The following is a 27,753-nucleotide window of genomic DNA, read 5'->3' as shown; positions in this document are numbered from 1 at the left end:
AATCTCCATTTTTTGGTAGCTGGTTGGTGCACTAAATAGAGTGTCAGGCCTGAAGTCAGAAAGACATCTTCCTGAGCTCAAATCTGGCCTTGGACACTTACTAGTTTTGTTACCCTGGACAATTCACTTAACCCTGTTTGCTTCAGTTCTTCATTGGTAAAATGAACTGGAAAAGGAAATGGCAAACCACTCCAGTATCTTTGTCAGAAAGACTCCCAATGAGGTCATGAAGAGTTAGAAATGACTAAACAACATCAACAAGGGTTATGTTTGCTCTGAAGCCTAAAATACTGAATTTAATTGGTCTAGTTTAAGTGTCTCAGACCTAGCCAAGTTACAAAAGATATCTTTCATAAAATTGTGGGATTGCCTTTTGCATAAAAGCATACTTTCAATACGTTAATTGTGTCAGCACTCTCAAATCTTCCTTAACTCCTGGAATTAATATTGACTTTATACGTATTTTGAATATATTTTGTATATATAATTCCAAATCCTGCAGGACACCTGAAGGATGTGTTGCCCTAGTCAAATCACTTGCCTTCTCAGTGTTATATGACACTTTCTTAGACCATTAGTTGTAGAACAGCTGTCAATCTGTATTGACTGAGGGAGTTTCTTCACAGGTAATTTCCTAAACCAATAAAAGAACAAATGCAAGTTAAGAGGAAAAATGTGTGTGTGTGTGTGTGTATTCATTAATCTATGTAAAGGTTTTCCCTCCCAGTAAAATGAAAACTCTTTCTGCAATAGGTTATTTCATTTTTGTCTTTGTATCTACAGTAACCTGCACAGTGTCTGATACATAGGAGGCGTTTTATAAATAGTTATTGGATTGAATTGATGTATAATGGTCAAAGGAAAAGTCTCATCCTGTGAAACTATGTCATATCACACAAAAAAGCAGATCTTGTAAGAAATCCTACCAATAACAAGCATGAAATATATATATATATATATATATATATATATATATATATATATATAGTCAACAAGGTAAGGCGAATACAGGAATACATGTACAAGAGAATATGAAAATCAGTTTACATATATCAACCCTTGTTCACATTGCAGCAAGTTACACCAATGATCTGTTTGTAATGTGGGAAATTTAGAATATGGACTCTGTAAAGAAAAGGGTAAAGTACATTTAGAATAAAAATACTTCAGAATAAAACTCCAGACTAATCAGAAAAGCTTATAGGATTTAGCAAAAGGCTAATTTTCAAAATGGAAAGTGCATTTTACTTGCATCCAGAAGACAAGGGTTGAATTGTCATTTCCACCTCTTAATAGATGTGTAACCATAGATTAATCACTTAATTTATTAGAGCCACAGCTTCCATCTCGAAAAAGGGGACTAATATTACACATGGTTCATGCTTCACATAATTGCTGTGAGGAAAGGGCTTTGTAAACCCTGATTTTTTTATCTAAATGTGAGCTTCTACTTAATAATAATAATTAGTAGTAGTAGTAGAATTAGCATTAGCATTTATGTATTGCCTACAATGTGCCAGGTACTATGCTAAGTGCTTTCCAAATATTATTGCTTTTAAAATTATATTAATTTTATTTTTTGTTACATTTTAACTTCTAAATTATCTCCCTCCCTCCCCATCCCACACTAGAGAAGGCCACCATTTGACACATATCTATATATCTATGTAAAACTGTATTATGCATACTTCTACTTATCAGTTCTTTGTCTGGAAGTGAATAACATTTTCCTTCATTGCTCCTTTGTAGTTCATTTGAATATTTATAATACTCAGAATAACTTAATCATTCATAGTTCTTCTTCGAAACAATATTGTTGTTCCTATATTCACTGTTCTGTTGGTTCTACTCATTTCATTTTTCATTATTTCATGCAAGTTTTTTCATGTTTTTTTAAATCAACCTCCTCATCATTTCTTACAGCACAGCAGTATTCCATCATAATCATATACTACATCTTGTATAGCATTTGATGCATTTGATGGACATCTTCTCAATTTCCAATTCTAGAATATATTGGTTCTTTTCTTTCTTCCCTGATCACCTCAGGAAACACATCTGATAATGGTATTGTTGTGTCAAATGGTATATGTAGTTTTATAACTCTTTGGTTATAATTTCAGATTACTCTCTAAGATTGTTGCATCAGTTCACAATTCCACCAATAGTGTGTTAGTGTCCCATATTTCTTTGTCCCTTCCAACATTTGTCATTTTCTCCTGTCATTTTAGCCAATCTGGTGAGGTTCTAAATCAATAATGATTTAGAACATTTTTATATGACTATGACTATATCAATCTATCTATCTGTCTATCTATCTTTCTATCTATCTATCTATCTATCTATCTATCTATCTATCACTTTGATTTCTTCATCCAAAAAAAATCTGTTCATATCTTTGACAATTTATCAATTGGGGAATGACACAAATATTATCTCAACTATGCACAAAGGGCTATAAAACTGTTTAATCCAACAGTACCACCACTAGGTCTGTATCCCAAAGATATCAAAGAAAAAGGAAAAGGAGGTATATGTTTTAGAAATATTTGTAACAATTCTTTTTGTGGTGGCAAATAATTGGAAATTGAGGCAATGCCCATTAATTGGGAAATGGCTGAACAAGTCTTGGTATTTGATTTTTATGGAATGCTACTGTGCTATAGGAAATGATGAGCAGGATGGTTTAAGAAAAAACTTGTAAAGACTTACATTAACTGATGCAAAGTGAAGTCAACACAACAGGAAAACATTGTACACAGTAACAGCAATATTGTATGATGTTCAACTGTGACTTTCTTAACTATTCTGATCAATACAATGATCCAAGACAATTCCAAAGGACTTATGATAAAAAATGTTATCCACCTCGAGAAAAAAGAGCTGATGGAGTCTGAATGCAGGTTGAAGAATATTTTCTCTCTGTTTCTGTCTCTGTCTCCGTCTGTTTCTCCTCTGTCTCTGTTTCTCACTCTCTCTCTTCTTTCTTTCACAACATGGCTAACAGGGAAATATGATTTGCCTGATTTCACATGTATAATTGACATCACATTTTTAGGTTTCACAATGGGTGTAAAAGCAACAGGAGGGAAAGGGAGAATTCAGAACTTTTTGAATGAGTTAAATTTTAAAAAAAGATTATCTTATTTAATCTTCACAGTTACATTGAGAGATAGGTGCTATTATTAGCTTCATTTTGATGCTCCCACCCCAATATTCTAATTTCCTTATGAGTTCTATGGAACAGCAGGCATGCCCTGATTTGACCACACAATCTGTCTTTAACCACCTCACATACCCCCAGACTCAATACAGCCACTGCCTCTAGCTAGCCACTGCCCCTAGCTAGCCATTGCCCCCAGATCCAATTCACGTATTTGAAAAGGTGTGTCCTGTTTTTGTCTCGTGTCTTTGTTAGTGGTGCCACAGGTCACCAGCAGCTCTACTGGAGCCACCCTCGAAAATTCGGCCAGGGGTCTTGTTTGTGCCGCGTCTGCTCGAACCGGCATGGCCTGATCCGCAAGTATGGCCTGAACATGTGCCGCCAGTGCTTCCGACAGTATGCCAAGGACATCGGCTTCATCAAGTTGGACTAAATTATATTTATGGATCTTGCTTCAGTGATTATACTGACCATCAGTGACTACCATTTTACTGGACCCTGAACAACCTAAAGACCAGTCATGTTGTACACGCTATGCCAATTTGCATATGTAGTTAAAGGTTATCCTCAGATATTAAAAAAAAGAAAAGAAAAGGTGTGTCCTTTTACTCAACTACAATCACATCATCCATTTAGCCTGAGACAGGACCACAATTCATCTTGACTGGACAGGGCCACAATAGCTAGCCAATCAGAAAGCAGCACAACCAGGATGTTTGACCACTGAGCCATAGGAGGGATCCTCCCCAACAAACTCCTCCTGTCTTTTTAGTATTCATAATTTCTGTTGTGTAATCAGCATCATTACACTATAAAATTATCTGTCTTGTCTTACTAAGCTACTGGTTCCTCTTGGAACTCATCCCACTTCATGAGAGGTGTCAATCTCAATAAATACTAATACCTGAATTAGAGGTAGTTTGACTCTGAATTCATTCTAAATGACTCCCACAATACACCATGAAACTTCAATAGTTTTTGGCATCCCTGGTGGGGCACAGTATCTGACTCTGACATTCCCTAAACTGCACTGAATCAGTTAGGCATAGAAATTTATCTTACCCAGCAGGAAAATAGGAGGACATGGGAATAAGAGAACACCGGTGTATGGTAAAAGGGAGGGCAGATTAAAGGAGGCAGTTGCTGAAAGCAAAACAGACTTTTGAAGAAGGATATGGTGAAAAGAGAGAGAGAAGGATAAACAGAAGAAAATAGGATAGAGGGAAATATCAGCTAATAATCATAACTGTGAATGGAAATAGGAGGAAATCATCCATAAAACAAAAGCAGATAACAGAATTGATTAGAAACAAAAATCTAACAACATATTGTTTATTAAAAAAAACATGCTTAAAACACACAAACATACACACACAGTTAAAATAAGGTGCTGGGACAGAATCTATTATTTTTCAGCTGAGGGAAGAAAGACTGGAGTAGTAAACTTGATCTCAGACAAAGTAAAAGCAAAACTATGGTTAATTAAAAGAGGTAATCAGGAAAGCTACATTTTGCTAAAAAGTACCATAGACAATGAGGTAGTATCAATTTTAAACATATATTCACCAAATAGTAAAGCATCTAAATTCCTAAGAGGCATAAACAAAACCAATGCAGACAAAATTTGATGGAAAGCAGCAAATGGGGAGGGGGGATTTAAAGCAGGTTTCTTTAATAAAGACCTCCTTTCTCAAATATATGAAACTGAAACAAATTTATAAGTATGAGCCAATCTCCAGTTGATAAATAGTTAGAGGATATGAACAGGCAGTTTTCCAAAGAAGAAATTAAAGCTATCTTTATTCATATGAAAAATGCTCTAAATCAGTATTGATTAATAAAATGCATATTTTTAAAAATCTGATGTACCTCCTCAAACCTATCAAATTGGCTAGCACGGTAGAAAAGCAAAATAACAAATGCTAGAGGGGATGTTGAAAAATAGGGACACTAATGCGCTGTTGGTGGAGTTGTGAACTGGTCTGCTCATTCTGGAGAATAATTGGAACCAAGCCCAAAGGGCTATAAAACTATACATGCATGCACACATGCATACACACATGAACACATATACATATATGTATAGGTGTCCATATGTGTATACGCATGTAGGGGAGACACAATTTTTCAATCCAAGACAATTTAGAAGATTGAAAAGAAAGGTCTGTCTCACTGAGGTGAGAGTGGAATGCAGTCCAGCACAGGTGGCCAGGGAAAGTCAGCAGTAAGGCCCTGAGCCCTGGTACAAGCCAGTAGTAGGCTTTGCCCCAGCAAGCCAGTGCAGGTCTTGAAAGAAAGTGGAAGTAGCCACAACTCCTGGAGCTCTCAACCCACAGATATATGTATATGTACATATACACATATATGCACGTATATATACATGTCTGTATATGTGTATGTATATGCATGTGTGTATATATGTGTATATACATGTATATGTGTGTGTATGTGTGTGTGTGTTTATATATGTGTGTATATATGTATCCTATAAAACCCTTTGCCTAGCATACACTACTAAGTCCGTATACTAAACAGATCAAACATAAGGGGAGAGGACCATAGGTACAAAAATATTTATAGCAGCTCTTTTTTGTAGTGGCAAAGAATTGGAAACTGAAGTAATGCCCATCAATTAGGGAATGACCGAACAAGTTCTTATATATAGTTGTGATGGACTGTTACAAGAAATGACAAGAAGAATGATTTCAGAAAAAACCTGGGAAGACTTATATGAACTGATGCAGAATGAAGTGAAAAGAAGTAGGGGGTAATTTATATAATAGTAATAATATTGTAACAATAATTACGTGTGAAAGACTTATCTACTCTTAAAAATACAGTAATTCAAGACACTTCTGAAGGATACATAATGAAAAATGCTATCTACCTCCATAGGGAGAAATTGAAATGGTTAAGTTCTTTCTTTCTTTTTTCTCATTTTTTTCCATTCTATTTATTGACTTCAAATTTTATGTTAAATTTGGGCTGCGCTCTGGGGTGGAGGGGACACTTTCCCAAATTTCAGGGTTTTTTTTTTATGCTACTGTTTTCAGAGATAATTCCAGGGACCTGTAAGTTTTTTATTCTTCCAAAGTGATATGATCTAAGGAGATGTGTGGTCACCGCTCTCTTGGCCTTTGCTCTGGTCTATGAGCAACCACAAGCACTTTTTTCTACACTGAAACTGTGACCAGGGTTCCCACTCCCTTGGGGCAGAATGACCTACTGTGGTAGTGCTCCTCCTCATCCTGGTTCTGTGACCCAAATCCCCTTTTGAGCAATGCAACAGTGTCATGCACACAGGGTCAGCAATGTTTCCCCTTTAATCACCTTCCAACTGGTTGTTTGGCCCCCTTACCATCTGTGGGTTGAGAGCTCCAGGAGTTGCTGCTACTTCCACTTGTCCCCAAGACCTGCACAGGCTTACTGGGGCAAAGACTACTGCTGGCTTGTACCAGGGCTCAGGGCCTTACTGCTGACTTTGCCTGGCTATCTGTGCAGAACTGCACTCCACTCTCACTCAGCGAGACAGACCTTTCCTTTCAACCTTCTCAGTTGTCTTGGATTGAAAAAATGGTGTCTCCACATCCTTCCATTGGTTCTGCTGCTCAAAATTTTGTTTTGAGGAGTTATTTTGAAGTTGTTTGGAGGGAAATTCAGGGGATTTCAGATGAATCCCTGCCTTACTCTGCCACCTTGGCTTTCTTATATTATTAAGGCATGAGTTCATGCCTTACTCTGTCTTCTCTTTAAGAGAGAGAGAACTAATAAACTCTGAGTACAAATTGAAGCATATTTTTTTCATTTCAATTTTCTTTCCTTTTAGTTTTTAAACAACATGGTTAATATGGAAACATGATTTCACATGTAAAACTGATATATTGCTTCTCAATGAGTGGAGGAGGAGCTTGAGAGAGGAGGAGAATTTGCAACTCAAAATTTTAAAAACGTGAATGTTAAAATAGATAATAAATACAAAATAAAAAGAATATGAACTTGAGGGCAGTGAATATGCATTTGCCTTTCTTTGGATCTCTAGTGCTTAGCATAATGCCTGACATGTAATAAGTACATAATAAATGCATGGACTGACTTGTTGACTGAGATCTTTTAGTGAGTTCCTCTTCATAAATGTTTCTTCATATTTTTTTTATTATCTCTCTAACATCATTAGACTTTCTTATTTTTCCTAACAAATTCTAGTATATATTTTTCTAGTTTTAAACACTACACCCTTGATAGTTTGGTTGGCATATCATTATTTCTGTTCATTAATTTAAATTATAACATCATTTTTATACTAGAAGAGCCCAACCATAAACAAAAATACTCTTTTGATTATTATTCTTTTCTATTTCTGTACAAAAAAAAATTGTACTTGTGTTTATATAATTTCTGAGTATATGTTACTATGTTACGGTTCATTTAAAAACTATTTTGAATGATATTTTTCTTTCTAGCTATTGCTCTTTTATTTTCTTAAGAATATCCAGAAAGCCTGCTTATTTCTGGTGCTTTGTTATGTATGTTTCTACTTTTCTGAAGTACTTTACCATTATTTTTTTAATTAATCATCATATCGAATTCTCGGATTCTCAGAATAAACTATTAATTCATCAGCTACAGATAATTTTGTCTCTCATTTGTCTGTGCTTATTCCTACCATATTTTCTTGTCTATTTTTTACAGCTTGAATTTATAGCACTATGTCAAATAAAATTGGAGAGAATTAGACCAATGTTTTTCCATTTGTGCTCAAGAAAGTTTCTAATTTTTCTCACTATTATAAATGTTGGCATTATAAATAATAGTAGCTTATAGGTTTATACTGATACTATTGTTCATATTGAAGAAACATTCATTTACCCAGTGCCATTTACAGTGGCATCAATTTTGTCCACAAGTGGATCCTTTTGCCAATAGGCTGAAATAGACACTTTGCCATTTGACATTTAAAGATCTTCACAATCTTTTTTCCAATCTATCTTTACAAATTGATTTTATTTTCCTCTCTCTCATCTATTCTGTGTTTTAGGCAAACTGTTCTATTTGGTATTCTCCACACACAGAATTCCATATCCTACCTATGGACCACTGCACAGGCAATTCTCCATGTTTGGATTATAATCCATGCATGCTTCCAACTCTTGGTATGGTTAGCTGCTTTAATGGTTCAGGTCAAGTGCCACTTTCTGCAAGAGCCCTTTCCTGATTCCCCCACTTGTTAGTAATTGTCCTTGCCTTTCAGATTTCTTTATATTCACTTTGGTATACTTTTTTAAATTTACTTATCTCTGTATGTTATTTCCCTCCAATAAAATGTAAATTCCTTCATGGCAGGTACTTTTTTTTTTGTCTTTGTATATTTAGTGCCTACTACAGTACCTGGTAAATGCTTAAGAAATAGATATTGAATTAAATTGATTTGGCCGATTAAACATTTTCATTTTAATATATTTTATTTATTTTGTTAAAAATTTCCCAATTACATGTAAAAAAAACCTTTTTTTCAAAATTTCAAGTTTCAAATTCTCCTCCTTTTTCTTCCCCTTCCCCCTCTTTGATAAGGCAAGCAATTTGATATGGATTATAAATGTGAAGTCATGAAAAACATTTCCATATTAGCCATGTTGCAGAAGAAAATTAAGACAAAATTAAAAAAAAGAAAAACAAAGTAAAAAAAATATGCCTCAATGCTTCCCCCTTGTTGCCATAAAGCAAATCCCCTCACAACAATGCCAGTTCTCAGTCACCCAACCTCTGCCTGAGGATTAGTTATAGAAAGATCACTTAGTCTTCCATTGGCAGCAATGTGAAAGGGTCATTTGGTTTACATTACAGTAACCAGTGGACTATAATAGGCCTTGCATTTTGCAATTCTGCATTCTGGCGTCCTCTGTTCTAGCAATGGGTTGCCACTGCTTCTAGAAGCCAATCAGCTGTCCACTGCCATTGATACTATGTCTCTGCTTTCTTCTGTCTGCTGCTTTGGGGCCAGCACTCATGGCACACAAGTCTCTGCCAATTGTCCACTTCCCAGTGTTATCTACTGCTGTTGGGGCCTAATCTCTACCTCCTGCCAATGGTCACCTGGAATCCATGTCTGAACCATTTCCCTTGGTTACTGCTGCTTTGTCCTTACTTCTAATGCCTATTCTCTTAGGGTCACCTACTACCCCCTGTACCAGAGCAGGAAAACTTTCACTCTTAGATCCTGAGCTTCTCTGGCCTATGCTGGTGCAGAATGTTGCTTATAGGCTTGAGTGATATTGTACTGATATTGCTGAAACCTAACTGCCCTACTATGGCAGGCCTAACTCTTCCCCATCCTCTGGGCCAGTACATATGCAGTCAGTTATGATTGGTCCTGGGGCTGGGAAAATGCTCTTAGGTCCTGAGTTTTGTGCTCTTTAGGAGCCCTCATTGGAAGTTACAGAGAGAAAGAATTATAGTTTGCAGTTCATGAGTGAGAGGGATAACTGTTTAAACTGATGTAGCACCCCTGTTTCTCCTCATCTAATTAAACTGTGTAAATGGCATATTTGCTCATAGCCATAATTCAAGAAATGTCTCTAAGCTCCTAGAAGAATTTAATATTGTCCTTTCCAATGACATATGCTATGGAATCACAAGAAATCCCATTTAGTAAAATTGCTGGTCTTTCAAGTTCCAGATAAAAACAAACTGAAAAAACTCAAATAGTTTCTTCAGTACAGTTAGACAATCTCAAAATTCCAAGGATCTACCTTAGTTTGCATTCTTTCTTTGTTGGGGTCCTTCATGCCAGCCCTCACTGGTTGCTGCTTCCAGATTCTGAGGACTGCTGATTCAACTGCATCGTCATTTTCAAAAAGCCACTCAAAATCAAAGAGTTTGTGTCAATATGACTCCCTTAAATCTGGAAGAGGCGTTTTATCAGGAGGCCTACCCAGAAGCAAAGGCACGACAAATATTAGCAATAAAAGATCTGAGCAGTATCAGTTCTTCTGAATTTGTCCTTTTTCTAATGAGAAAAAAAAAATTCACTATCTGAAAAAATCCACTATGCCCTGGTTGCTTTGAAGGTTAATTGAATTCTAAAAACATTTCCTAGTAGAACTTGGAGGAGGCTTAAAATACAAAGCTGGAAAACCCAAGAAAACTGGAAGGCCTAAACTAGTTTACCACAATTATCTTCAAGGTACAGATCTTAAGGAAACAATTTACTAACCTTATTCTCTTCTTGATGAATGGCCATAGACAGTTTACTCTCTAATCTCCCAAGATTGGGAAGGTTGGGGCAGAGTGTGCATCAGAATAAGCAACCACCCTTTCTAGAGGCATCAACTAAAGTGCTACCAGAAAGACGTGTGAGGGCCAATTTGAACTAACCTTCCTCTTCACTGTGTATCCCCTACGTTAACAAATTCATTATGTTACAATCCCTCAATACTATGCAGAGTGTTCTGGACTGAGACAGGTTCAATACTGAAATAAAGTGAGATACTTGAAGGTCATTCAACAGTTAACAAAAGGAGATTTATGTAGGCTGTTCAATAGGCATAGGCACTGAGAACCCCTGGAGTAGATTCAGCTGAGTGAAGTTCTCATCAGGATTCACAGGCAAAACATCTGAGACATCCCTCCCACAACAATGTCCTTCTGTTCTTGGGCAGTTAAGAAGTGATGTCAACAGTGTGAGCTACCCAAGTCTCAGGGAATGTATCAACATTTTAAGAAGAAATACATTAATTTGCATAGGGGGAAAGAGATTAAGATATTGCTTCTGCCATGGGTGACTTCTCTATATTTGCAGCTTGCTTAGCATATGGATTAATAGCTTTTTAAGTATTTTTATAGAATTTGTTTCTAAATCCATTTGGAATTAGAGCTTTTCAGTTCCTTCTAGGATTCTTTGATTAAAAAAAATAATTTATTTTTAACATTCTTTTATAATTTAGAGTTCCAAATTGTCTTCCTACTTCCTACACCTCCCCTACCCACAAAGAAGGCAAGTAAAATGATTCTAATTATACATATGAAATAATTCAAAACATATTTCCACATTAGTCATATTACAAAAAAAAGAAATGAAAAAAGGGAGAAAAGTGTATTTCAATATGCACTCAAGAGGTCATTAGTTCTCCCTCTGGAGCAGGTTAGCATTTTTTTTTTATCATGAGTCCTTTGGAATTGGATTATTGGATCGATGAGAGTAGCCAAGCCTTTCACAGTTGATCATCATTACAACATTGCTATTACTATGCACAATGACCTCCCAGTTCTCACTAATCTTTGCATCAGTTCATATAGGTCTTGCATGTTTTTGTTTTTATTTTTTTCTGGAACCACCCCATTCATTATTTCCTTTAGTACAATAGCACTCAATCATAATCATATGCCACAATTTGTTCAGTTATCCTCCAAATGATGTGCATCCCCTCAATTTCTAATTTTTTGTTGCCACAAAAACAATTGCTATGAATGTTTTTCTATATACAGGTTCTTTTCCTTTATCTTTGATGTCTTTGAGATAGACCTAGTAGTGGGATTGCTGGGTATGCATTTTTATAGTTTGGGGGCATGTTGTTTTCCAGAGTGGTTGGACTAGCTCACAACTCCACAAAGATTTTATTAGCATACCTACTTCCCTTGATCTCTTCTAGCATTTGTCTTTTCTGATAGGTGTGAAGTAGTACCTCAAAGATGTTTTAATTTGCATTTCTCTAATCAATAGTGATTTAGAACATTTCTTTTCAAATGAGTCTACATAGCTTTGATTTTTTTTTCTTCTTGAAAACTGCCTGTTCATGTCATTTGACCGTGTATCAATTACAGAATGGCTTTTTTTTTAATAAATTTGACTCATTTCTTTATATTATTGAGAATTTAGTCTTTTATCAGAGAAACTTCCTGTAATTCTTTTTTTATACATTACTTCATATCTATGGTACCTTCTAGCAAAATGTAGTTTTCCTGATTATCTCTTTTAATAAAATCATTTTACTTTCTTTTTTTTTTGCTCTGTCTGAGATCATTAATGCTACCCCTGCCTTTTTTTTTCTTTTACTATAATATAGTCTGCTCCAGCCCTGTGTTATTCTGTTTCATGTGTGTCTCTTGTAAACAAAACAGTGTTGGATTCTGGTTTCTAATCCATTCTGCTATCCACTTCCATTTTATGGGTGAGCTCATCCCATTCACCTTCACAATTATGATTACTGTATATTTCCCTCATCTTATTTTTTTCTGTTTATCCTCTCTCTTTTTATCCTGTTACTCTTCAAAAGCCTATTTTGTTTCTGACCACTGCATTCCTCAATCTGCCCTCCCTTTTATCACCCCTGTATCTTTTCCCCTCTTACTCCTATTTCCCTATTGATTAATAGTAGATTTTTATACCTAGCTATAAGTACAGGTGCATATATTATATATATATATACATATACATATATATATGTGTGTGTGTGTATTCATGCATATGTATATATGCATGTATGTATATATGTATACACACACACACACACACACACACACACTTTCCCCTTTGGACCAATTCCTATGAGAATTAGATTCAAACATTGCCTGCACTCTACCATTTTTCCCTCCACTGTAAAAATCCTTCCTTGTGCACCTCCTTTATATGAGAAAATTTTCCCCACTCTATCTCTCCCTCTCCCCTTCTCCCAGTGTTTTCCTCTTTCTCACCATTTCATTTTATTTATTTTTGGAGATCATCCCAACATAATCAACTCACACTCATAGCCCCTGGCCTTAAAAACTCCCAACTGCCCTAAAAATGAAGAACAGTTTTTAGGAGTCACATCTATCATCTTACCATATAGGAATGTAAACAATTAAACTTTATTGAGTCCCTCATAATTACTCTTTAGTGTTTACCTCTTTATGCTTCTTTTGATTCTTGTGTTTTAATGTCAAATTTTCTATTCAGCCCTGGTCTTTTCATCAGGAATACTTGAGAGTTTTCTATTTCATTAAATATTCATTTTTCCCCTGAAGGATTGTGCTCATTTTTGCTGAGTAGCTTACTTTTTATTCTAATCCTGCCTCATTTGCCTTCTAGAATATCATATTACAAGTCCTCTATTCTTTTAATGAAGAAGTTGCTAAATTTTATGTGATCTTCACTGTGACTCTATGATATTTAAATTGTTCATTTCTGGCCATTTGCAATATTTTCTCCTTGGCCTGAGGGCTCTTGAATTTGGTTATAATGCTTCTGAGAATTTTCATTTTGGGATCTCTTTCTGGAGGTGATCAGTGGATTTTTTTTTTATTTCTTATTTACACTTTGGATCTAAGATATCAGGGCAGCTTTCCTGTACAATTTCTTGAAATATGATGTATTGCCTCATTTTTTGATCATGGTTTTCAGATAGTTAGATAATTCTTAAACTATCTCTCCTGACAATTTCTTCTATTATACACACAGACACAGACACAGACACAGACACACACACACACACACACACATATAAATTTGTTTTGGTTGTTTCTTAGTGTCTCATGGAGTCATTAGTTTCCAATTGCCCAATTCTATTTTTTTTTTTTTTTGGCTAGGCGATGGGGTTAAGTGACTTGCCCAGGGTCACACAGCTAGTAAGTGTCAAGTGTCTGAGGTTGGATTTGAACTCAAGTTCTCCTGACTTAAGGGCCAGTGCTCTATCCATTGCATTATCTAGCTGCCCCCCCTTTTCTTCCAATTCTAATTTTTAAGGAAATATTTTCTTCAGTGAATTTTTGTTTCTCCTTTTCCATTAGATCAATTCTATTTTTAAGGTGTTATTTTCTTCAGTATTTTTGTTCCTCTTTTACCAAGTCATTAATTCTGTTTTCATAATTTTCATGCATCACTCTCATTTATTTTCCCAGTTTGTCCTTTACCACTTATATCACTTTATTTTTAACTCTTCTAGGAATTTATTATTGGGCTTATGTCCAATTAGCACTTTTCTTTAACACTTTTCTTGCAACTGTTTTCATATTGTTGTCTTTAATCTGAGATTGTGTCTTGTTCTTTCCTGCCACCATTTTTTAAATACTCATGTCTTTTGTTGTTGTTGTTGTTTTTTTTTTGTTGTTTACTCATTTTTCCAGCCTGTTTCTTGACTTTGAATTTTATGTTAAAGTTGGATTTTTGCCCACCTGGGGTTGGGAGGCATCATCTCAAGCTTCTGGCTTTTTTGTGTTGCCATTTTCACAGCTACTTCTGGGGGTCTGAAAGTTTTTGGTGCTTCTAAGGTGGTGTGATCCAAGGAGAGATGTGGTCACACCCCTTACAGCCTGTACTCTGGTCTTTACCCAAGAAGGACCCTATCTCTCTTGCAGCCACAAGTGGTGGTGCTCTTCTGTATCCTGTAACTGTGACTAGGTCCCTTGCTCCCTTGTAACTGACTATAAACACTTCTCTCAGTCCTGGAATAATGACTCAGAACTGAGTGTAAGCAACAGAGTTGTCAATCAGTGCTGGTTGCACCCAGTGGCAGAACAAGATATCCCATAATCCCTTTCTGACCAGTTGTCAGAGCCCTTAACCATCTCTGGACTAAGAGTTCTAGAAGATGCTACTGCTGCCACTGTTGTATTTGCTTCAAAGGCCCATAGTATGCTTTTGGCTGACCCCCACTCTAGTGTCACAGACCTCTTCTGCCAGTCTTCTAAGTTGTCTTTGGCTGGAAAAAAGTCTCGTTCTGATTTTTTGTTGACTCTGCAGTTCCAAAGTTTGATGGGAGGATTTATTTTAAAGTGTTTGGGGAAGGAGGGAATGTTGGGAGAGTTCAGTTGGGTTGCTGCCTTTACTCTATCTTCTTGGTTCCATGCCTTTTTAAATTTCCAAACGAATTAATAAATAGAAGAATGGCCGCATGAGGGAATGAATGAATGAATGAATAATTAAAAACCAACACCTGGTCTCAAGGATATTACATTCTAATAAGAAAAACAAGAGGTATAAGGAAGTGATGGCCAAAGAAATGAGTTTTGATCTACAAAGTCACTAAGACAGGAATAAAACAATAGAGCAAGTCATTAACATATCTTTTATAAAGGTAACATGATGATTATTTACAGTTTTACTACAGTTCTGAGAGAAAGACATTGAATGCATAGCTAAACATAGTTAGACATGGGTTGGGGGTGGGGCAGGGAGAAGAAAGCATTCCCACAGCATGGCAGAAAATTGTCAGGGAAAAGATGCAGACACATGGGTCCAAGAAGTGTAGAACCCAGTAGCATAATTATTCCCATGAATAATTTAGGGATTACTGTATGGAGGCCAGAGCAACAATATCAGTAATAGTTACAGGGCAGAAAATGATTGAAGTGGCTTGCGTAATTTTTTTTTTCAATATCAAGTGTTTTTTAGTTTCTTTATTTCCTGCTAGCTTAATCTGAGTGTACCTAATAAGAAGACCAACAAGAAGGGATTAATAATAAGTCATTTTGACTTAGTTGAATTTCAACCAATTATTTATGAATTGGATCATCTGGCTTTGAGTCTAAGAATAAGAGGAATCATTCTTGTCACACCTAATAAAAAATGATGTACCAAATAATGCAATATTCCTGACCAACCCTTTTCCAACAACAACTAAGTTTTATATAATAGTATAAGGTTTGTAAAGTGCTTTATATGTTATGCCATTTGATTCTTATAATGACTCTAGTGCAGCCTGAAACTAACATTTCCTGAGATAGGTATGATTATATTCATCTTAAGGAGGAAAAAGATGATGTACAGGAATCAAGTGGGTGCGACCCTGAAGGTGATATTGGATTATGATCCTCTTCTATTTTGAGTTGACCATGTATTATGAAAGCATGCCAGGTGAGAGGTGCTCAGAATGAAACCCAACTTTGTTTACCTTGTTGAAGCTGACACTCATTCTTTCCCGCATATCAACTTGCTTCATAAGCTAGTGCTATGCCCTCAGAGGCAACATTATCTAAGTTATTAATGATAAAGAAATTAAAACAACCTCCAATAAAGAGACATAGACCCCAACCTGAAATTTAGTATCAAAGAAGATACCCCTTGTTACCGATTAAATTTGCAGCTACAGAATGGGAAAATAGAATTTTAGAATGACAGCCTTATTTAACCATCTCAAACATACAAGGATCATATATAACTTAAATTATGTACTATGCAGTTTGGGATCTCATGACTTTCTTTCTGAACTTATAAGATATTATAAGCAATAATAAGTGACCGGTGATTATGCAGATAACATTATATTCATATTATTCATATTCAAATAAGGTTTGAGCTATGTTTTAAATTAGTAGAAAAGATAGAATGAAATAATACCTGTTTAGATGTTCTTTGGCAGTATTACTAGAAATGGTATAATTTATGATTTCTGTTGCAGATATATTTATCCTTACTGAAGGCAATTTATGTATGGTATATAATTTTAATAATATCTGAATATTCAAGGTAAGAATTAGAAGAGTCTGACCACAGATAATGCTTAAAAACAAAATGCACAAAATAACTTTTAAAATATCATAAAGTCTCCATTAGAGACAATAATCATTAGAGTTGAATGAATAAATGAATGAATAAATGATAAAAAAGTGATTATTAAGTGCTAAGCTCTGTGTTGAAAAGAGGATATAAAAATATAAAAAGCTATATAGTCCCTGTCCTCCAAGAAATTAAATGCTAATATATATGACAGCACATATAGGAAGGGTAGCCAGGGAAAGGTGTTGTGATCTAGCAACCATGGGGGGATCACAGAAGTGATTGACAACTTCTTTCCAAGGATGATGGTATTAATGACCTCACAGTTTCTAGAGATAGAAGTGGAAGCAGGTATGGCAAGATTATTTGGGGCATCAGTGTGGTTAGTATGATTAGAAATAATGAAGCTCAGTGATCAGGAGCATATAGTCCCAGAACTGGAGTGATGGGTGGGAAGTGAAGGTTGGAGTGCAGGACTGTGATACAAGAAATAAAGGTGTGATAAGGCAGAGGATCCTGCAGATTACCAAGAAAGAATGAAACCCCAGAATATCCCTAAGTGATTCACAATAGAGAAAAAGATTCATGGAACCAGAATTTATGCCCAGCAAAATAGAAATAATTAACAAAAAACAAACAAACAAAAAACCTTGAAGCCATAGTGGCATAGTGGTGGATGTCTCCGTAAGTGTGTGGGAGGGGTGTAGTGTGTGTGAGAGAAAAAAATCAAAGAATCAATTCCAAAAAGTTGATTTAGAATAAAAATATGCAGAAGTAAAGGATGACCTGGAAGAAGAAAAACAAAAACAATGTCAAAAGAACACATCTCCATATAAGAAAAATATATGAATACTGAAAACAAGTTGCATAGAAACAAGTTAAGGATCATCAGTCTCCTAAAAACAAAACAAAACAAAACAAGAAACAAAAAACAAACACATACACAAGTGCAAAAAGCCAGAATAATGAAAAAAATACAAGAAAATTTCCCAGAATTTCTGAACACAATCAACAAAGTGTCAATCAATAGAATTGACCTTTCACCTCTAGGGGGAAAATATTTCAAATTTCAAGACATTTGATGGTTACATTTAATAAATCTAGTGAAAAACAACACATTATTTAAAGCAACCATTCATTCACTCAATAAACATTTATTAAGTACCTATCATGTGCCAGGCACAGTGTTAAGCACTAGGGATACAAAAAGAGGCAAAAGATATTTCCAGATTTCTAAGAATTTACAATCTACACCAAGGAGTAAGACATTAAAATATAAAGAAAATGAAATTAGAATAACACAAGGCTGCTCTTTAGCTACAAAACAATGCAGAAGGAAATGGAATAATGTGTTCTGAGAAGCAAAATAATGCAATATGCAACCCAAAGATAGGACCTCAAAGCTATCTCAGCCTCCTCCCATGCTGGGAATTCACTTTTACCTAGCCTCACCTTGGGCTTCAAGTGGGGCCCTCTTGGGAGGGTGTGGGGGACAGAACTAGCTCCAGCTCAATGCCAGTACTCCTTCCTTCAGGCCTGGTATATCCCATACACATGCTGGCCTCCTACCTGAGTTCCCTCAGTTTATAATTTCCAGGCAAAGTGCTGCTTTATCAGAGAATGCTGATATTATAGAAATAGTGCCTCTTCTTCCTAGGGTGAAGGTAGGGAAATAAGAGGGAAGAAAATGGTATAATGAGGGTAAGGTTTGAGGGTACAGATTGCATCAGCAAAAAGAGAATCGCCGAGTGGACACCAGAACACTGTGGTCTGTGGGTCTCATTGTGAAGGCATGCCTGAATGTGGTTGCTGATGGGCAAGGTGGTGGTGAGTGGCCACTTTGAGGATGAGAGATTTTCATCACATTTTTACCTTATTAAAGTTCTCAGTATATTTACCTGGAGATGTTTGGAATTAATTTGCTTTTTGTACATCATTCTTATATTAGGAAGTTTTGAGAGTTTAGGAGGATTAGAGAAAACATCTGGTCCTTCATCTTGTTGGTCACATGACCCAGAATTCTAAAGGGAAATTTCTAATGGAATAATGATATCGCCACTGGAGCCTTTCTAATAAGATACTAATAAGATAAGATTCAACTAAGATATGTCTTTTAATGATTATTTGATTGATGTATTTCATTTCTCCCTTCTTACCTCTTTCCCTCCTCCTTTCTTTTTTCTCTCTGTCTGTCTTTGCATCTGTATCTGTTTCTCTGTCTCTCTGTCTCTGTCTCTCTCTCTCTGTTTCTCTATCTCTCTCTCTGCAGTAGTCCATCTTTGCTTTTTTTCTGATCATCTTATTTTGGGGGGGGAACAAGAAGATGAGTATGAGAAAGGAATTTCTCCCATCCTCTACCACAAACTCCTAGAGCAGGAGTGGTGAATTTCATGTACATGTATATGTAAATGTAAGTAGATAGGTAAATAGATAGATATAGATATAGATTGGTAGATTAAGATATAGATATATTTAAACATAGCCTGAACCTCAATCATAGAGAAAGGGGATTTTGAATTCTGTAAGCATACAATTTCAGAATATGGTCTATTAGCCAGATTTCAGAGATTTCCTGGGAAGCCCTAGCTTTTCAAAGTTCCTCATGAGTAAACCCAGGTTTCAGAGTTTGAGAATTTAGACATCAATACTTCTAGAGTATGGTTGCCATAAATGGCTTGATCCTTGAAGAAAGAAGAGAACCATCTACATAGTCCTAAAAGGCAAGTCAATGAATTACACAGACAGTAAAAGCCTAAAAGACAGGGGATTGCTTTTTTATCAGCCCCCAAAGTATGTTTGCCTTCAGATGAGAGTGAGAACCACAATGTGAGATATCATTTCAGCAAAATGACCGCCCATTGCCCCATAAAGAAATCAAAAGATGATTTGTGTAGTTTATATATTTTTCTATACAGTCATGGGCTCATACAAATTTTTTGCATTTAAAAAAATTCTGTTGCCTACAATCACTCTTTTGGGATACCTATATTGTACCTTGAATAATTGAAGGAACATTGAACATGGCTTTTACCACTACCTGGGGAAACAGAAATTCAAGCTGTACTATAGTAATATTTAATATTTTTGCCTCGGTATCACTCTAGGTGGGGAAGCAACAAGCCAATTAAATAAATATCTTATAGTCAGGACCCCAGTATCAAACAAGGTCCATTGACCCCAGAGTCTTTGGATGATTTTTGGCTGCTTAACACCCATGAATAGCCTCTCCCACAGACACTATAGACATTGTTGTTGTAACTTAAAGAGGCAATTGAATCATAAAATGATATAACTGTCATTCAATGAACAATCTGTCAGGAGACTGAGAGTTTAATAATAATTATGGAGGAATGTTAATTTTGATGACTAAAGAGAGGAAAGAAAAAAATACTAAGATAACTTTTCTGTTAGAATCTAATTTGTCTTTTAAAGAAGCTTATGAAGAACAAAGATTTTCTTTTTTTTACCATAAAAGTGATTTATTATAAGGAAAGTTTAAAAGAACCAATAATACTGAAAATATTGTGACTGGCTTTACAACTTTGATCAGAATTCTTTGCTGTACTAGTATTTATTTATCATTTGATGAATAGTTAACAATAAACTAGTGTGACAAAACTGATAACTTGTTTAGAAGTAGGCATGGAGGATGATGAACTGAAAATTCTGGTTTATTAGTGTTTTTCTCCTTGGATAAGACAGCATTTTAAAATAAAATCTGAAGTACAAAGGCTAACAAATTATCATCATTTATGTACAATTTTTTCCATATAAGGTAGCATGTGTAAAAAACAACAATACACTTAACATTTGGCTGAAGTTATATTTTTAATTAAGTTTTATATACAACTTCAGATAGGTACATTATTTTCTCACTGTAGTTTCATATTCAAATAAGACTGAAAAGACTTTCCAAACAGAACACAGTAAATAAAGAATATTTAACCTCATCTATATTGAAGTTGAAAACTTGTTTTCCAGGAAATTTAAAAAAACATTTATTTTAATCTTCGCAGAATGATATGAATCATTAGTGAATGATATGACACAAAGACAGTTCTTACTGAATTAATGGAAGAGGGCACATTTTGTGAAGTGGATAAAGTTTTGGTCAAAGGATGTGAATTTGAATCCTGTCTTTGCACTTATAACTTATAAGATTTTGGCAAGTCATTTAACATTTCTAGGCTTCTATCCTTTCTGTGTGACTTTTAAATCCACATCCTGTGAACTAACTTTTTTCCCAATTAGAACAGTAGAAACATTAAACAAGAAAAGCACTCCTTTACTCTTGGTAACAAAGTAATGGCTTATGTTCAGTTTATTGTTTAAGCATGTTCCCTCACAAAATCAAAGAAAGAGTGAGCTGTAAAGTGGTGCAATGATAATATACATGGAGGGCTGGGGATAAGCTCACAAACCTGTTTCACACATTTAATTTTTGCTCTCATTTTACTCCTTTGTGGTTGTTGCTCAAATTTTTATTTCTGTCATTCTGGTGGTAGTTTTCTCTGACAAAAACATTCTGACTAGCTTTGATTGATAAAGTTTCTGTTCTGTCTTATCTCTTCACAAACAGATACCATAGTTAATACAGGAAAGGAAAGAATCATTTTTGTTTAAATGCTGGAAAGATTCATCTTATGTAAAACCAGCCTGAGGACATAGAAATAATATTCCCTTAGATAAAGGATAAACTGACCTTAGATTAATTTTGCTATAGGAAATATTTTATAGTGACTAAAAGTTTTCTGGGACTTAGAACACAAAATATCACCTTTTATAAACATTTAAAGTTCAAGTTAGTTTTCTTCTGCTCTTTTATCAATAGTTCCTGAAATGAGACTTTATTTATTTTTATTAGTAATATTTTTTCCTGTGGATCACACCAATAGTTATTTTGTGGCCCAGGAATTTAGAGTTATTTTGTTTTAAAATTTGAAAAAAATAACTAAAAGCCACTATGAAAAGATAAATATCAAAATCTAAACAAAATTTAGAATTTTGTTAAAAGGTGAAAAATAATTGGAATTGCGAACTACAAAACAAGAAAAAAAAAAGAAGAAAGAAGTAAGATCTTGTTGCCTAGGAAAAATGTGACATTTTCTGTCATCCAAAAAAGGATTTTTTCTCCTTACCAAAAAATGTTTGGATTGCCAGTTCTTAAACCAGAGGAATACATAAGCTATTGACATTATGCCAAATTAGTCAAAACGTAATTTACTGTGAGAATATATGAGGCCTTAACATTGCATGTGGAGTTTTATACAACTTCTCAGAGACATGCATCAAGCAAGAAAATAAAAAGAATGAAAACAGATACACCATATATAGACTTTTTAGAAAGAATGCAATATCATACTTTACAATTATGATCAGCTTCCATGTCCCTTTTTGACTTAGGAATAATAATTTGAATCTACCAGAATGAGACTATTTTATATCCCCATACTATGAGTATTTTGTTAACTTTGTGTGCACTAATATTTCTAAGAAACCACAATCATCAGAACAAACTTTTTTAGCAAATTTTACTAATTTCATAGAGTAGAAATTAATTTAATCAACATATTGATTTTTAAAAATCTGTTCTTTCCAAAGTACTGTAGGTAAAGTCTATTATCTATGAAATCACTATTTTGTTTGCTGATACGTTATAGTGTTTTGTAAAAAAAAGCAAAAAAAATCTGAAATCACAGGAAATGCTCAGCATCTATAACAAAGATAGACACATTTTCAGTGGACAACTACTACTGTGCTGTTCTGTGATATTAGCTCATGTCAAATGATATTTCTCTTTCTTGTTGTGGAATCAACAATGTTTGTTCCAAATAAAGCAACTAACTGTTCCTCAAAGTTTTCAATGTTCCTTTTCGTAATTTCCATGCAGGGACCCAAAAGCCTTTCAAATGCTTGCACATCCAAGGCTAAACATTTGACAGTTCCAACAGCGTGGGCTGAAGTTGCTTGGGATTTGTTTGTTACCAGGGCAGTTCTCCAAAATACTGTGCCCTAGAATACTGGGCAATTTCAATGGCGCCATTCTCTTTGACTTCCTGATTATTGTTCCTTTTCATAGATATTTTCACTTCTCCAGATTCTATAATGAAAAAAGAATCAGGTGAATCTCCCTAAGCAATAATCTGTTCTCCATCTTTGTATACTTTAGTGCCTATCATATCAACACTTTCAGACAGTCTGAGACTTCCAGAGATTTAAGAAATGGTAGTGACCAGATAAAAGTTTCATACATTTTTCTCTTTTTCTTTTTTTCTTTATTTATTTTTTTTACAATTGTCCTCCTGAAAACTACCTTGTCCAAATCCCATAGTGCATTACGAGAGGTAGCAGTAATTGTAGCTGCTCCAGATGGATTGTATATTAAGGCCAATTCACCAAAGCATCCATGGTTATCATAGTTACCAACAGACCTTTCAAAACACTCACACTTTACATAAATATCATGGGTGCCCCTGTCAATTACGTAAAAGTTGTCACCATCATCCCCTTGATCAATTACATGCTCTCCTTTCACCAGCTTTTCAAACATGGCATCCAATATTTGAGACATTCACTCTGGATCTAGATTCTTTAAAAAAGGATGTCATTGCAAGCCTCCTATAACCTATTTCTTTGATCATCTGTCTTCAGGTGTAAAATAAATCAAGAAAAATCCAAATGCTGTCAACAAAGGTGATGATGGGGTTTTATTTGACTTCATTCAACATGCCATATATTCCTGGATTTTGCATCGTATTCTTCTTCATCTGGATTTTAAGCTTCTGTATACATTGATGCACGTCTAGTATACCTGTTTATCACTGGACCATTGAACACCCATGTATCCCTGGACTCCTTCTCTTTGTTGTCCTCCTCCTCATTCTCGGGCTCAGTCTGCACCGGCTCTTCTGCAAAGTTAATCCCCCTGTTGGGGATGCCACCCCCTCCAGTGGTTCTGGACAAGGCCAGGTCACCAGCTCCAGGTCCTCCATTATGCCAGTTCTCCTGTCAAATAATCAAATAATCATCTAACCTTTGCTTGAAGACTTCAAGCGGGAAGGATGTCCCAAGGTAGCCCATTTCACAGCTGTTTTTTAGTGTTTGTGTGCTAAGAGCTCTGGAAGCAGCCACTGATAACTGATTCAGTCCCTCCCAAGACCTGCAGTTCATTTTCTGGGGCCTGGTCTATGCTGGCCCAGTTTTCTCTAGACAGCCTTGCACTCTTACCCCAGTGCAACAGACCTTTCCTGCTAAACTTCCAAGTTTTCTCAACTCTCATACTGTTATCTTGCTGAGCACTTATATTTATAAATTTTCACTTGCCCTGATGTTCCATATTCTTTCCCAATTTTCCTTTCACCAAAGGATTCTTCATAATAACATTTTTTGCTATCTTCCTCAGAATATTTCATCTATATCTTATATTTCTTATCTGTACAATTAGAAAACCATCAGATATTTTTTACTTGGCCATTCCACTGATTTCTCCTTTCCTATGTAGTATTTCCTTTATCACATACACATACATGTGTATGTGTACATATATGTGTATAAACACATACACATATATGACATATGTATGTGTGTGTAAACACATATGCACACATACATATATGGAGAGACAGACACACACTCAGAAACAGAGAGACAGAGAGATAAAGAAAGAGACAGAAACAGTGATATAGTGACAAGACAGAGGAAGCAAGCACATGACTATTTCCACCAAAAGGAAGCATCCTTGGTGAGGCAATAAGTATTCTCCACCATAATGAACTGATAATCATTCTTTGAATCCAGGTTGGTTTTTTTAAATTATATTTCTTCTGTTGCCATTCCCACTTAGTTTGGGCTACTTTTTCTTTGTTTGTTTCATAACTTCTATTTTATTGATTGACTTTTCTCCTCTTTGTTTTTTCTTGCTCCTTCTTATTCCATTGGATCCAGGATTTCTTGTTCACCCCTCTTCCATTGAATCCATCATTGATGATTAAATAATCTTTTCTTTCCAATAGTCCTAATAATAGAAAGAGACTTTTTATTCAAATAAAGTTTGAGCATAATCATCAGTTCTATAAATTAATGGACTTTTTCATAGGCATATAGCATAGAGTCATTGAAATTCTTTTCTCTATGACAGCCTTTCATTTTTCCTATTTTCCTCCAGAAATCTTTTTTCAGAAATATTTTCCTTTGAATCCTTCCTTAATGTCTTTCCCCTTCTGTCTTTTATTGTTTTTTCTCTTACCTACCAATTTTTTTTAATTTGGTCTCTCTTTTGCCCCACTTCAATATGCTTATTTACATACATTCTATTACACCACCCCTCCTTGCATGAAGGTATTGTTTTATTTTTGTCCTTGTATGCCAGTGCCTTACACAAAATGGTTGTTTAAGAAATGGTTATTGAATTGAATTGAATTGGAAAATTTGCTGAGTGAAATAGTGAAACATAGACCTATTTTGTCTTTCATTTCAATTCCAGGCAAAGTTCATTATCCATTTCCATCACTTCTCCAGCACACACACACACACACACACACACACACACACACACACACACACCTTACCAACCCTATGAGGATTGACTTAGACTTATTTCTCAACTTACCCAAGGTTAGAAGGAGAAATAAATCAATCTCAGAGAGAGTAATTTCTAATACAAACCTGAATCTGGCCCACCTCCCCCTGACCAATTATTCCTTCAGCCCAATAGCAAAAGACAAAAGGGCTATATAGGGCAGGGGCTGCACTATGTGGGCTTTTGTGGGTTCCTCTACTTCCTGGCACTTTATCCTTTCGACAAATGAGCCCTTTACCCCTCTCCCTGGTGATGTGTGCAAAATGTTACATGGCAGCTCAATGTACTACATATACCTGAGAAATATCTTATCTGAGGAGAGCTATCAAGAGCACACTTTGTTCTCCCAAGTCAAATGCCTTCTGAAAATCAATTTTTAAAAATGAACACAGTGGGAATTCAAATTTTCTATATCTGTTGGTCTGCTGTGTGACTACAAATCTATGGTCTGCAATGGGAAATGACCTGTAAAAACCTGGTCTTCTCATGTTTTCACTGATGATACCCCAAAGGGAATGTATTGCTTCTGTATCGATATTACAGAGTTTCTCTTTCATTTATAGGCAATTTTAATGTATTATTCCTCTTGTTCTATGATGGTCATCCTTTTCTCCTTTTACTTCACTGTCCATGGAATTAAATTTGTTTTTCTATAGTGTTGGCATTATGACTGGCATAAAGTGGTAACTGTGCCAGCAGAGGTAGCCCACATCATATGACCGACTAGCATATACAGTTAGACAGATTCAGCATCTGGATACTTCTTGTTTCCCAGACTTGCTGGCACAGGTTCCTGCTTCTCTTTTTCCAAGGCCACCTGTCTAGGTCCCTGACCCTTTGTTCACCATCTGCCAGTGTGAGTTCATCATCCCTGATCTCATAAGTTTCCAAACTCACACATGCTGGTTTCTTTCTAGAAAGGCAGTGTGGTATGCTAGAATGAATTGAATTTGGGAGCAAAGGATCTAGGTTTTGGAGCTTGGCTCTGGCCTATATTACTTTGTGACCTTAAGACATGCAAGCTCTCTTAGTTTTGCTTTCTCTTATGTAAAATGAGTGGGTTGTCCTAATGATCTCCTAGAAGCATTCCAGCTCTAAATTACATGACTCTATATACCTCCCTACCTTAGTTAAACTCTACAAATGTGTTAGTGAGCCCACATGGTTACACTCCTTACTAGTAATCTTCCTGTCTAGCTGAACTAGCTTACCCTACCCTGTCACAACCCACTAAGACCTACAGTGTGTTGAATCATTTAATTATCTTCCTTCATGCATTGTAGGTATTCAATTTTTCCTTTAAGTTTTACCTAAAACAATTCCCTTCTGTAATAAAGCTTTTTATTTCTCAAGAAGTCTCTTCTTTTGTCTTTCCCTAAAGCAAATCTCCTAGCTTCAGTTGTTTAACTGTTTCTGTTAACCTCCAATTGATTTATAAATTGACTAGGTGTTATGAACATATGGGGGAGAGAAAGAGAGAGAGAGAGAGAGAGAGAGAGAGAGAGAGAGAGAGAGAGAGGAGCTTATTATAATGTAAAGAAAAAATATTTAATATTTTTCATAATAGACTTGCTTAGTACACTCAGGTAGGGTCTCTCTAGTCCATTGATGAAATTACAGGATATAATGGGCAAGTACAAGAGATAACTAAGATGTTCAAGTCTTAGCTGCAATTCTTATACACCTCCGTTGTCAGTATGATGAAGTCTATGGACCTCTTCTCAGAATAATGTTTATAAATGCATAAAACAACATACTTTAAATTCATTTCGGGAGTTTGTCGAAGTTTATGGGGAAGGGATTGGATGTTTTGTATTTCTGTTATTATGATGCAACCTAAGTACTTCAGTTTGAGCTAATGGTATAAACTGACTGATTATAACTGTGATCACACTGGTGAGGGCCTACTGGATGTGGCTCAAATGCCAGCACTTTTAATTCCAGTTCTATGTTGGGATAAAATGAGGCACTCGCAAGTTATTGAACAGTTAAGAAAAGGAGGTTTATTCTACCCTGTCACAGCTAAGATGTAAAACAAACAGTGACAATTAGCTTCTCTAGAAACCCTACCAACTTGTATCCATATAGAAAAATATATGGTTATCCCTATTGCCTAGCTCAGTGCTTTGTACACTTTAATAATTTCTTAATGAATAGAATAAATGATGACTATAGTGAACCTTAGAGGCCAGTAACCAATTTAATTCACTTCAATTAAAAAGTAACTTTTTGTTTTGAAGAAGTAAAAGGATTTATTTGCAGGTTGAAAACAAAAACAAAAAAACAAAGCCAAAAAAAACCTCTCATCTGAACTCAGGGGAAACATTGGCATACACAAACTAGCAACTATTCCCCAGAGACCTCCAGATCTTCAATCATTTAAAACCATTTTTTTAGGATCATAACAGACATATCTCAAGTGATTCCCATCTCCTTCTTCCTTTTAAATGGCAAATTACTAGAAGAATCATCAATACTGAGGGCCTCCATTTCTTTTTTAATTTTTTTAATTAATTGTTTTTAGTTTTCAACATTCACTTCCAT

General features: G+C 35.4%; 1 protein-coding gene and 1 pseudogene across 1 annotated transcript; one reads left to right on the top strand and one right to left on the bottom strand.

Moving 5' to 3' along the window:
- Positions 1–3,418: 3,418 nt before the first annotated feature.
- Positions 3,419–3,660, top strand: LOC114042685 (40S ribosomal protein S29; the record flags this gene model as incomplete). Its single annotated transcript, XM_027861371.1, has 1 exon — positions 3,419–3,660. A coding segment is annotated over one exon (178 nt), but the record flags the coding sequence as incomplete, so codon positions are not given.
- Positions 3,661–22,412: 18,752 nt separating this feature from the next.
- On the bottom strand, positions 22,413–23,450 carry LOC114042684 (annotated as a pseudogene).
- Positions 23,451–27,753: the final 4,303 nt, after the last annotated feature.

This window comes from Vombatus ursinus, unplaced genomic scaffold, assembly GCF_900497805.2.
Source record: "Vombatus ursinus unplaced genomic scaffold, bare-nosed wombat genome assembly UNPS02014674.1, whole genome shotgun sequence".
NCBI classification, from domain to species: Eukaryota; Metazoa; Chordata; class Mammalia; order Diprotodontia; family Vombatidae; genus Vombatus; species Vombatus ursinus.
Note: the sequence above shows the minus strand (reverse complement) of the source record. Positions and strands in the feature narration are given on the sequence as shown.